Source organism: Lycorma delicatula, chromosome 3, assembly GCF_047948215.1.
Source record: "Lycorma delicatula isolate Av1 chromosome 3, ASM4794821v1, whole genome shotgun sequence".
Taxonomy (NCBI): domain Eukaryota; kingdom Metazoa; phylum Arthropoda; class Insecta; order Hemiptera; family Fulgoridae; genus Lycorma; species Lycorma delicatula.
The window spans coordinates 174,094,051-174,107,916 of NC_134457.1; the positions used below are offsets into that span (position 1 = coordinate 174,094,051).

The 13,866-nt window shown below is 28.7% G+C and overlaps 1 protein-coding gene across 2 annotated transcripts in view; it reads right to left on the reverse strand.

Moving 5' to 3' along the window:
- Positions 1-4,563: 4,563 nt before the first annotated feature.
- The window catches only part of Phax (phosphorylated adaptor for RNA export), a 51,623-nt gene continuing 42,320 nt past the window's right edge, over positions 4,564-13,866 (reverse strand). For both annotated transcript variants that reach the window (XM_075361068.1, XM_075361067.1), the window contains exons 5-6: positions 11,147-11,327; positions 4,564-5,401 (exon numbers count right to left, since the gene is read on the reverse strand). In XM_075361068.1, coding sequence (XP_075217183.1) covers positions 5,184-5,401; positions 11,147-11,327 — 399 coding nt within the window. In that variant the 3' untranslated portion in view covers positions 4,564-5,183. The remainder of the gene's footprint in view (positions 5,402-11,146; positions 11,328-13,866) is intronic.

The following is a 13,866-nucleotide window of genomic DNA, read 5'->3' on the forward strand; positions in this document are numbered from 1 at the left end:
GGCCACATTACACTACTGCAAATCAGATTACATAATTTCAAATTCCTTTAATCCTTCTTTGTTAAGACAATCACTTCTACTCACAGTTCACCTATACTACGCAATTTTTCCATTCTATCTTTTAAAGCAGGTAAAATTTCCATTTTAGGATAGTTGCTACTACTTCATGATCTTTCCCAGACCAAATGATTGTAAAATATACAACTGACTAGAATAACTTCCCATATGTTTAAATATTTCTTCCTCTTTGAAAAGCACTTTGCCATCTCCACTGTAAATTTCTTTAGGATCTGTACTCAGTCATAAAATTATTTCATATTTACATTCAACTTTATAATGAATTTCAATTTATCAGTCGCTATCATAAAAAATAATAAAAAAAGATCTCATTGTGAGATATTGTAGAACATATACTACTAACAACAAAGAGCATTACAGCAGTCCTATTAGTAAAATAATGCATTAGCAAATCAGTAATAAATCAATTATTGTAGAAAGACAAATATGCGATGTAACTTTTTTTTATGCTCTCTTGTGGTGCGTTAAAATGTTAAAAAATTGTTTTACTAATTTTAAAGATTTGTAGCAAAGTTACTTTTGTGCAATTTTGTTTTACAAAAAGTTACAATTCTGGCTATTTTTATATTTCACATGATTTCAGAAAATGTACTCATTTTACCAATGGGTACATTAAAACCAAATGTTAGTTGTATTTCATTTAGAATTATGTTTGATGCAATAAATTTAGCCTTATAAACTGTATTCATGCAAGTGCAGTCAATATTATATAGTGCAATAATGTTTTACTTTTGAAGCCAGACTAGAAAGCAGTATTTCTGAACCAATGTTGTATAAATTTTTCATTATTTTAATCAGAATAGAATTTTAAGATTTAGTAAAAACCTCTTAGACGAACTGGTTTTTAAACTATTAACAATGACACATAGGTTTATAGGCTTATGAACAAAATAAAGTTGTTTTTCTAAAACCATCCTCCAAAAATGACACATAGGTTTATAGGCTTATGAACAAAATAAAGTTGGTTTTCTAAAACCATCCTAAGTGCCAATCTTATTTCTCTGAATTTAATATTTTTCAGGTTTAATTAACAATATTTTGAGGTATAGCTTTATTATTATAATTTTTTATCTGTTTGGAAAGATTCTTTTTGATACTGATGCTACAAAACTGTTAATTTCTTTTTCCTTAAAGCTATTGTGTATTTCTATTAACTGCAATAATCTGCCACTCTTCATTCACATTTTGTAATAGCAGTAATATCAAACATTTTATACAGCTTTTTCAGTAGTTTTTAGTTGTGTTGCTAATAATATTTTTTTCAATCAAAGATTTGTGCTTTCTTGGAAATTGAAACCATGATTTCAATTATCTCATCTTAAATTAATTTTTAAAATGAAAGCTTCTCATTAAATCCCATTTTAATAAAATAAAATCACATATAATTTATAACCCAAATCTTTTTCCCGAAATGTCAGAAAAATAATGCAAAAAATAATTTATGGCTAAAAAACTTTTTAACAATGTGGCTTTTTGATGTCATCTAAACTATTATCTAGAATAGAAGGAAAGAAATAACATCCGTTACTTGAAAATTTCAGATAAAAACTCCAATTTAATTTTTATTTTATCCATCTTGGTATGTTGTGAATGCATATGTCACTGTTTTTTGAAGGTTTGTCATTGAGTATTTTCAGTTGTATCAAACATTGGCTTTTGGACAAAGTTGATGTTTGTTAAAAGTGGTTAACTGTTGAACTTGTATTTGTGATGGAAACTTATTTAAAAACAAAATCTCAAGTTGTCAGTGAAATTTTCGGGAAAATTTTGAAAAGGAAGCACCACTGAATGTATTATTCAGTAATAAATAAAAGATTTTTAAAACTTTTAAGACTTAACCTGGAAAATAACATTTTCCTAGGTTCAGCCCACACTTCAGTTAGGAGAATGCTGAAATGTTATCCATTATTGACTGAAGGTTTTGCATTCGCTAACTAATCCTGATTATGCTAAAAGGGTCCACTACTGTCAATGATTCAAGAACTTCATTAGAGGCAACATTGGCATTAAAGTGCAACATTAGCATATAGTTCATAGCATCACTGCAAGAGGATGAGCATGACTACTGGTTGCAACTGGACTAAGCCATCTGCCATACAGTTTGCTCTATTATAGAGATAATACAAGATTTTTTTGGTGGGAGAATCATTTCTAAAGGATTATGGCTACAAAGATCTCCTGATCTGACTAGTACAGATTTCTTTCTGTGAGGTTATTAGAAAGAAATTGTTTATGGGAGCAATCCACACACTTTGATAAGTGCATAGAAGTGGATGGACATTTTCAACACTTATTATTTACAGACTAACTCACTAGGACCTCTTTTAAACTGAAAACTCTTGTTGTACAACTTGTTCTATACTCATGTACATTTTGAAATACAGCCCTGGATATGCATACATCAGGTTTGGAACTGCTGTTATTAAATAATATTAGGTGTGACATCAGTTTGACTGGATACTACTATTTGGCATACTTAGTTGGTATTGTATATTACTAATATTTTTACCCACCACAAAATGGAGACTATATATATATATATATATATATATATATATATATATATATATATATATATATATATTGGGGTAAGAGGTTTTGTGTGTGTGTGTCAGTTACCATTTTCCTCAAAGACTATTGGACTGATTTTCATTACATAGGTATCACTTCTGAGCAGGTTCTTAGACATATTTTACGGTTACACGCCTCCAGGGGGTGCTGCAGTATATGTGTTTCTCTAAAAATGGCTTCATAGTTTTAAAAATTTTTAATTTTACCACTTTTAGGATAATAACCTTAACAGCTGATGCCTTTAAACAAGTGAACTGAACATACAATTACAGAGATGGAAAATGAAGATCAGATTAAATGAAAAGAGTTAAACCCTTGATAAAGTAAGGACCTAGTTTAATGAAAGCCAATATCATATTGATAACTATACCAATTGATGGACTGTGATTTTTAATGATCATAACAAGAGATTTGGTCAAACTTAGAAAATTCAAAAATAAACACCACAGTGTCCTTAACACCAAAGCCAATGTTAAACATTTCTTTAGGAATATTTTTCAAAAAAAATTCCATCCAAAGTAGTAATTTAAACTGAAAGTTAAATAAAAAAAAAAGTCTGTTACTAATGATAACAAAAATAACAATTTTTAAAATTATAGTATTCAAGTGACATTCATTAATTCTAATCTGATCTTCATATTTAAAAGATTATAAAAACTCTTATCTTTTTTATCACCTATGGATAGAAGAACAGTGCCACATGTGATATATTCCTTTGTGCTATAGGAAGGAAGTGAATATATAAATAATAAAAAATATAAAAATAAATATTAAGAGTATTTATAATATTGCAAATGATATTTATGCAATTTACAAAGAACATTCATCTAATACAAAAATTGTTCATGGTTAAAACACAACTACTTAATTATTTTTCAAAAACATGCACATTCTGAAACATTTAAAAAAGTTTAGTTTATATTTTTAAATATTATAAAATTATTACATTTCATTGTACTGTAAAATTGAAAAATAAAAAATTTCATTCAAACACTACAAAAATATGTAAAAGTATGATAAGCTACAGAATAAAACCCTGATAAAACAAAAAAGTGATAAATTTTCATTTATCCATTTATTGCATATAATACATTTAATCATATATCTAAATGAGACTTGAACAAGAGATGACAAAAACACAAATTTAATTAGATCGAAGATATAAGGACTTAAAAACTAACTTACAGGATCATAAATCATTAACATTACTCTATTAATTAATGTTGATTTATCTTAATTACTGTTAATGTTATATTTATAAACAATGCATAAAAAACTATACAAAAATAACATACTCTTATCGTTTATAACTTAATTATACAATATAAAATGTAAACCCATTGCTGCCATCTTTTTCCTAATACATTTCTGTTTCATACTGATAGCATTATTTATACTCTTTTGTAAAGATTCAGCAAGATTGGAAAAATTAACAATATCAGTACTTAACAGTGAAATACAATTTTCACAGCAATTACTAAACATTTTTAATTCATTTAAAAAACAAACAAACAAACAAACAAACAAACAAAACAATAAGGACTATTAAACAATTATAGAAAAATTACACAGAAACACAGTATAGAAACTTCAAAAACAAACAATTACTCTGTTATGGTACCCCTCTGTCAACTGTAGTTTTGACAAAACTATATGTTCTGCTATATTATAGTTGTAATAAAATTATTATAATTTTAGAGATTTTAAGATTGGTTTCCAAACATATAATGAAACATGTCTTATGTATGATATAATAAATGCAAAATAGTTACATCAAGAAAAAATGAGCATTTCATGAATTTATGAAATTTTAAATTACCATCGATGAAAATAGCTCACATTCTATACAACTATATATATATATATATATATATAACTATATATATATATATATATATATATATAGTGTGTGAATATACATATATTCATGCAACAACTTTTAAAATGATTCTAATAAAAAAAAAAACAATTTCTAAAAATAATGGGAATCCCATTAATTCTTTTACTAGTGTAATGGAGCCTAATATCAATTCAATTACTTTTAGAATCTACATAAACAAAAGAGCAGCAAACATTTAATGACAAACAATGATTGTGGATGTTAATGAAGAGTTAAAAATAAAAAATTCATTCAAACATGAAGTTTATAAAGTTTTCCCAAAATTATTATTAATTCATGAAATTATAATATTGCAAAGACTATTGAAAACAAATGCATAAAAGTATATAATAGATTCAATTTCATAAATCTTTTACTGATCCTGATGATTTATTAAAAAAGCAAAACTATGCTATTGACATTCAAATTCTAAGGGAATAAAATGGGTGATTATTGTTTGAGATTATAAGAATAATCTGCCTAAACATAATATAAATACCTTATTAATAACCATACAACTTGCTTTTTCAACCCCTTTATGGACCTTTCAAATAAATTTTGTTTTTCATCACTATATTATGGTAATTCATAGTTACAAACATAAGAAATATAGTTTTTTCCAGTCATCTACATAATATGTATTAAAAAAGAACAACTAAAATAATTCCATATTATCATCATAATTCAGCTGTAGAAAATCATCATCATATGTAACAATCTGTTGTGGCTGTACATTAAGTGGCTCTGTACCATCGCAATCCGTAGCAGGTGATGGTGGAGGATTACTGACAGCATGCTCACCTTCTAGTACTTCAGGAGTTGTATTTCTTAATTCTAGTTCACTTCTTGTTAATAAATTCGGCAATAACTCATCTACAAGTAACAAGGAAAAACAAAACCAAAAATTAACATAATTAGTTTTTACAATTATACTAAACATTTTGACATTATAGTTTACATTAAATAAACATTCTTGATACAAGTTACATTTATAAGTATCTTACATTTTTATCCTGAGTGTAATTAGTTGACATTAACATGGTAATTTCCTTTTCTAATATTTAATTAAAATAATTATTAATTTTTTTTACTGATGAATTAATTCACTACAGAAGCTTACAAAAAGAAGCTTGTACGTGGGAATATGAAAAATGGAAATAATAAGACAAATGCCATATCTGACAGAGATTCGAACCCAAGACCACTGGATTAATATTTTTTAGACTGGCAATTAATATTTTTTCCAGTGATTTTTTTTGCAGAAAACACCCAATGTAAGCTTTCCCTTGGTGGCCACCACAACAAAATGGTTACACAAGGAAAAAGCTAATTACTTAACTTATATAAAATCTTTACAAGGTTTATTATTTAGAAAAGAAAACTATTCCAATTTTCAACAAATCTTTAAAATTATACGTTAAAAAATAATAAATACACAAATCACACATATTTCTTTTGATTATATACTTTAATTTAGTTTGTTTCTGCTATTAATTTTACTCTCTCCATACCAATCCATCTAAGTGTCACACATACACAAAACTCAACTTTCAAAAATTAAGGGTATGGGTTATGTGAAAGACTTCTGAAAATAATCATGAAAAAAATTAATATTATATATCAAAGTATTATTTTTCTCAAACTCTAATATTTGTTGGAATTTTTTTTAGCTATATGTAATAACTATATCAATACTATTATAGAAACTTGGAAATGATACACAGAGCCACTATATTGTTATTTTCCAAGAGGTATCTGCCATTTCTTTACATAATGTATTGTGTTCGTTTATCAGAGTTCACTTTAACATCACTGGTTTGAAATTTACAATGTTCTTTTGGAGCTTCAGTATGTAGCTCGTTTCCACATAACTCAAGTTGATAATGAAAGCCTATTTTTTAGTTTTAAGCAGCTAACTTAAGTTAAAAGATAAGTCAAAATAAAATCATTAAATCAAAGGGAGTTTTGGATATTTATTATATATTTTTTTGTTTGTTAAAAAAAAGTAATATTTTTGAATTTAACTTTTATAGTAATTAAATAAATGTATCAGGATGCATAGGCTACACGAATGGGGTGGATACAAGTTATGTATGTGCTTTATGAATATATCAAATTTTTTTCCCCAATTATGAACAATCATCAACTTAAACTTAATTTAAATTTATCATACGGTGTAATTTTTCAAACACAAGGACACAGATTTTTAGTTTCAAATTACAATAAAGTAATCATGCAGTAAAATTAATTTCTACATTAAGATGAGTATGTACATTATGCAATGAGTTTATAATGATAGCCATTATGCATAAGTGTGAAATAAGTTACAAGAGCCCTGATGTATTATGGCATACGGTATTTTCTCGATGCCTGAGAAAATATTGGGATTATTGATTTACATCAATGACAGAATACATTGTTTACAGAATATTAAAAAAAAAAAAAAAAAAAAAAAAAAAAAAAAAAAAAAACATTAAACAACTCAATTTGTGGCAATAGGTTATTAGTCATAAGTTCTGCCTTTTCTTTAATATCAATCAGTGTTAAAGACATTTCTTCCTCAGAATGTGATATAATTTAACAAAAGGATAAACAGTGTAATATAGAAATATAGGTACCAGTTGTTTAATTCAAATGTTATAATACAGCGGTAGAAAAAGTTTAACTATTTTAGTCAATGAAGTGATTGATCCCAGTAACCAACATTTCAATAATAATGTTCTTTTCCCCATTTTTGACCTTACAAATTTATGGGTGTAGCTTACAATTGGATCAATATGGTAATCATGTAATTCATGTTGAATGTAAATGATTAATGTATTTCAAATTTTTTTTGATTTATTACATTCAAAATATAAATAAAATCATCAAACCTTATGGGCAGGCAGGAGTAGGTTTCATAATGAACAAGAAGATAGGGAAGAGAGTAGAGTATTTCAAAATGCATAGCGATAGAATCATTGTAATAAGGATAAAATCAAAACCTAAACCGACAACGATTGTTAACGTCTATATGCCTACAAGCACCCATGATGATGATGAGATAGACTGTGTATACGAAGAGATTGATGAAGCAATTAAACACGTAAAAGGAGATGAAAATTAGTTGGAGATTGGAATGCAAGCATTGGAAAAGGCAAGGAAGGAAATATAGTGGGTGAATACGAGCTGGGCAAAAGGAATGAAAGAGGGGACCGACTTATAGAGTTTTGCACAAAGTATAATTTAGTAATTGCCAACACCCAATTTATAAATCATAATTGAAGAATATACACTTGGAAAAAGCCAGGTAATACTGCAAGGTATCAGATAGATTATATCATGGTTAAGCAAAGATTTAGAAATCAACTAGTTTACTGCAAAACTTACCCTGGAGTAGACATTGATAGCGACCATAATTTGGTGATAATGAAATGTAGATTGGGGTTTAAAAACCTGAAGAAAAGGTGTCAGATGAATCAGTGGAATTTAGAGAAGCTTGAGGAAGAGGAGGTAAAGAAGATTTTTGAGGACATCGCAAGAGGTCTGAGTAAAAAAGATAAGGTAGAAAATGTAGAAGAAGAATGGGAGAATGTTAAAAAGGACATTCTTAAATGAGCAGAAGAACACTTAGGCGGAATAAAGAGAACTGGTAGAAAAACTTGAGTTTCAGACGATATATTGCAGCTTATGGATGAACATAGAAAATATAAGAATGCTAGTGATGAAGAAAGTAAAAGGAACTATCGGCAATTAAGAAATGCTATAAACAGGAAGTGCAAACTGGCGAAAGAAGAGTGGATTAAAGAAAAGTGTTCAGAAGTGAAAAGAGAAATGAATATTGTTAAAATAGACGGAGCATACAGGAAAGTTAAGGAAAATTTTGGGGTACATAAATTAAAATCTAATAATGTGTTAAACAAAGATGGTACACCAATATATAATACGAAAGGTAAAGTCGATAGATGGGTGGAATATATTGAGTTATACGGAGGAAATGAATTAGAAAATGGTGTTATAGAGGAAGAAGAGGAAGTTGAGGAGGATGAAATGGGAGAAACAATACTGAGATCTGAATTTAAGAGAGCATTAAAAGATTTAAATGGCAGAAAGGCTCCTGGAATAGACGGAATTCCTGTGCAGTGCAGGTGAGAAGCGATTGATAGATTATACAAACTAGTGTGTAATATTTATGAAAAAGGGGAATTTCCGTCAGACTTCAAAAAAAGTGTTAGTCATGATATCAAAGAAAGCAGGGACAGATAAATGTGAAGAATACAGAACAATTAGTTTAACTAGTCATGCATCAAAAATCTTAACTAGAATTCTATACAGAAGAATTGAGAGGAGAGTGGAAGAAGTGTTAGGGAGAAGACCAATTTGGTTTCAGGAAAGGTATAGGGACAAGGGAAGCAATTGTAGGCCTCAGATTAATAGTAGAAGGAAGATTAAAGAAAAACAAACCAACATACTTGGCGTTTATAGACCTAGAAAAGGCATTCGATAACGTAGACTGGAATAAAATGTTCAGCATTTTAAAATAATTAGGGTTCAAATACAGAGATAGAAGAACAATTGCTAACATGTACAGGAACCAAACAGCAACAGTAACAATTGATGAACATAAGAAAGAAGCCGTAATAAGAAAGGGAGTCCGACAAGGATGTTCCCTATCTCCGTTACTTTTTAATCTTTACATGGAACTAGCAGTTAATGATGTTAAAGAACAATTTAGATTCGGAGTAACAGTACAAGGTGAAAAGATAAAGATGCTACAATTTGCTGATGATATAGTAATTCTAGCTGAGAGTAAAAAGCGTTTAGAAGAAACAATGAATGGCATGGATGAAGTCCTACGCAAGAACTACTGCATGAAAATAAACAAGAACAAAACAAAAGTATTGAAATGTAGTAGAAATAATGAAGATGAACCACTGAATGTAAAAATAAGAGGAGAAAAGATTATGGAGGTAGAAGAATTTTGTTATTTGGGAAGTAGAATTACTAAAGATGGACGAAGCAGGAGCGATATAAAATGCCGAATAGCACAAGCTAAACGAGCCTTCAGTAAGAAATATAATTTTTTTACATCAAAAATTAATTTAAATGTCAGGAAAATTTTTTTGGAAGTGTATGTTTGGAGTGTTGCTTTATATGGAAGTGAAACTTGGACAATCGGAGTATCTGAGAAGAAAAGATTAGAAGCTTTTGAAATGTGGTGCTATAGGAGAATGTTAAAAATCAGATGGGTGGATAAAGTGACAAATGAAGAGGTATTGCGGCAAATAGATGAAGAAAGAAGCATTTGGAAAAATATAGTTAAAAGAAGAGACAGACTTATAGGCCATATACTAAGGCATCCTGGAATAGTCGCTTTAATATTGGAAGGAAAGGTAGAAGGAAAAAATTGTGTAGGCAGGCCACATTTGGAATATGTATAACAAATTGTTATGGATGTAGGATGTAGAGGGTATACTGAAATGAAACGACTAGCGCTAGATAGTGAATCTTGGAGAGCTGCATCAAACCAGTCAAATGACTGAAGACAAAAAAAAAAAACATCAAACCTTACATAAAAATAATTTCAATTAGAAAATATGTATTGATATATGAATCAAACATTTATAATAGTATGTTTAGTACATTTAAACAGCTGTATAATTATAAATACATTTAAAAACAAGAAAAATTTGTAATATTATTACGATGAAAGAGAAATAAGTAAAAAGAGATCTATCTCTTACGTAAAATTATTAGAAAATGTGGTGAAGCATCTTTAATATTTGAAAAAAAAACAAAACAAAAACAGATGAGGTATTTTAACACCACCACGAGAGTGAAAAATACTAAACATTACATTATGCACGAAAAATGACAAAATATATTAAAAGCATGTAAAGAAAATAGAAAACATAAAATAAGGGTAATTTTAAGAAGGATTAGGAGACTGGTATTAATATAAACAATCAATATAATTCAAGAAATTAATATTACATATTCACAGATTACTATCTAAAACCAAGTAAAATGAATTAAATGCACTAAAACACAATGTATATACTGAATGAACAAAATTTCATAGTCACATATTTAAACTATGTACACGCACATTACAAAAATGTTATGCTAAAGCTTGAAAAAATCCATATTTTTACCTTAAAGAAAAAAGTAAAATATATTCATTATAAGATATAAATTATCACTTTTACTAGATAACTGAAAAAAATTAAACATCTAGTTAAAGATAGAAGAATATTATAATGGTATAAGAGCATATGACAATCTGAAAACAATTATTTAATATCCTAATCTAGAGGAAAACAACAAAAAATTCAGCAAATAAAAATAAAACAAAATAAAGAGTAGTTAAGAATAGAAAAAAAATTGCATTATTTTCATGGCATTCTACAACTTTTCATTCAATTAAATGAAAATTTTCCTCAGAAATGCATATATTCATTTGCTGCTTTACACTAGTTTTGTTATTTCTTTGAAATGATCATACAAGTTTCAGGAGTTACAAAATGTTTATCAGGTCATGTATGATTATTATAATTATATCACCAATGCACATAACTTATTCTAGGTCTATATTTTTTTTAAAAATTATAATATTTAAAATAAATAAAATGAAATTACCTCCTAATATAGATTTTTTCATTTCATTTGTTTTAAAATTTTTTTTCCTTTTTCTCCTGAACTGTTGTGTCATTTCTTTTTCAACATTAAAAATTTGTTTAATTTTCTCATGTGGAATATTAGTGTCTCTCTTGACTAGAAGTAGGTACACACCGCCAGGAGTTCTCCGTCGAGATCCATTCTGAAAAGTTGAAACTTATGATAAGGTATTACAGTGCAAAATAATCAGTAAACTTCCAAAAACCTTTTGAGATATGTTACGAAACCTATAAAGAACACAATACTGAGTTTTTTAAAATGTCAAACAAAAAGAATTTAAATTGTGTTTGTTTTAAGTATAATAAAAACATTATTTGCTGCATTATAATTATTTAAATAATCCTTTATTGCTTACATCAATAGTTTGACCTCATATTTAAGTAAATTTGAATATTTTACAATAGTTTTTCAATTAAGTCAAAAATATGTGAAGCATCCAAGTTTTCAGTACAAACTAAAAAAAAAAATTGCCTGCAATTTTAAGTAAAAAAAAAAAATTGACGTCACTTATGGCTTTGAAAAACAGTCAGATTTTGTAGTTCTTTTTCCAAATATTTCTTAATATAAAGATGTTTGCTTATTTAAAAGATCTTCTTTAAAAATAAAATTTAATTAAACATGCACTATTATGTTATTTGGAGTGAAAATAAAAAATAAAAATTTACAGAAATATTGTTTAATCAGAAATAAAAAATACATCTTGTTTTCGCCAAAACAAGATGCAGTCTTGAGCAGTAGTAAGTAGTGCACAGCAATTTTTCTAATTTGAGAATCAAATTAATTAGTACTGGGCTCCTTACAAGTGTGTAACTGTAGTCAGGTCATCTTGCATTACATACTTTGATCCGTTTATCTACTAATTTACTTTAATTTCCAAATTTAGGGACTGACTGTAGTTAAAGGCTTTATCAGTGTACTTATATAATATGTACTTGTAAAAATCATGTGCTACCATTTCCTTTTAATTTGTTTCAGTCTTGATCATGTAACAAAAAAGTTATAAAACCTTTGGTTTGATTATAAGGCACTCCACTATACTGGATAATTCACAAAACAGTGGTGCCTTACATATATAGCTATGTTACACTGAATGTAAGCAATTCTTTTTTAAAAAGTATAATACAGTAAACAATTTCAAATATAGCTTACAATTAATCAAAATGAAAGTATTTAGGCTCATAACAACAGAAGCAGTGAACAAAATTCATAAATAATGTTGAAAATACTGCAATAATAAATATTATTCTTTCATTTGTAATGTATACCCTTCATTTCCCTTTCATTTGTGTAATGTATCCTTCTGTTCTTTATATATATATATATATATGAAGGGATTGAATAAAAATTCACTCTTTTCCTTTGTATACAGAGGAATTTATTGGACTTCTACATCCTTCATTGTGCATTTTACGGGCAATTTTTTTATTTTTATTGTTTCTTATATAGATTTGGAATGTAAAATATATTTTTTAAATTTACTGGTATAGGTAGCAGTTACTATAGAAGAACTGATATATTTTCATTTTTTCTTTGAAAATCTTATTTTCTCCAACTGAGATATGTGGGAAAATAGCTCTTTCCAATTTATTTGACACTGAAAAAAACAATATATATACGAGGTGTGATCAAAAAATACGGTGAATGAATTTTTATAGCGGCAACTGCCGACGCTACATCCAAATGCTGTAATTTGTTCAATCACGTGATCAACTGAGACAGGCAGGGACAAGTTGTAACACGTTCGAGGTTGCCAGAGCCGCTAGAGTGAGGTTGTGTTTATCGTGACTGTTGCCCAACATGGATTTTGAACAACGCATTAATATTAAGTTTTGTTTTAAGTTGCAAAAGAGTGCCAAAGAAGCTCAGAACATGTTAGAATCGATGTACAGCGATAATGTGGTAACTTTGAAGACTGTGTACAAGTGGTATGACCGATTTAAAAACAGAAATGAGTGTGTTGAAGACGAGCACCGTGCGGGGCGTCCAGTAACCTCAAAACAGTTGAAAATGTGCAAAAAGTGGAAACAATGGTTCGTTCAAACAGGCAAATGACTATTCGAGAGCTATCGGAAGACCTTAACATCTTGTACGGATCCGTTCAAAGCATTTTAACTAATGAATTGCAAATGATACGAGTGAGTGCAAAATCTGTACCCAGACTTTTGAGTGATGAACAGAAGGAAAATCGTGTGTCAATTTACACAGAGTTGAAAGGTCTTTATGCAGATCTGGACTTCATGGCCAAAATTGAAACTGGAGATGAAAGTTGGGTGTATGGCTATGAGCCTGAGACCAAAATGCAGAGTTTCCAATGGAAAACCAGTTCATCTCCTCGTCCTAAAAAGGCACGTCAGTCAAAATCCAACATCAAGGTCATGCTCGTTGTTTTTTTTGATAGTGAGGGCATAGTGCGATCAGAGTTCGTTCCAAGGGGAACAACTGTAAACTCTGAATTTTATAAGGGTGTACTGCAACGTTTGCAAAACAACGTACGAAGAAAGCGACCAGAAAAATGGACCAATGGCTTCCTTCTTCAGCACGAAAATGCGCCGTGTCACACCTCGCTTCTCATTCGTGAGTTTTTGGGCGAAAAAAGTGTTCCTGTCTGTCCATATCCACCATACTCACCGGATTTAGCACCATGCGACTTTTGGCTCTTCCCAAAAATTAAACTGTGCTTA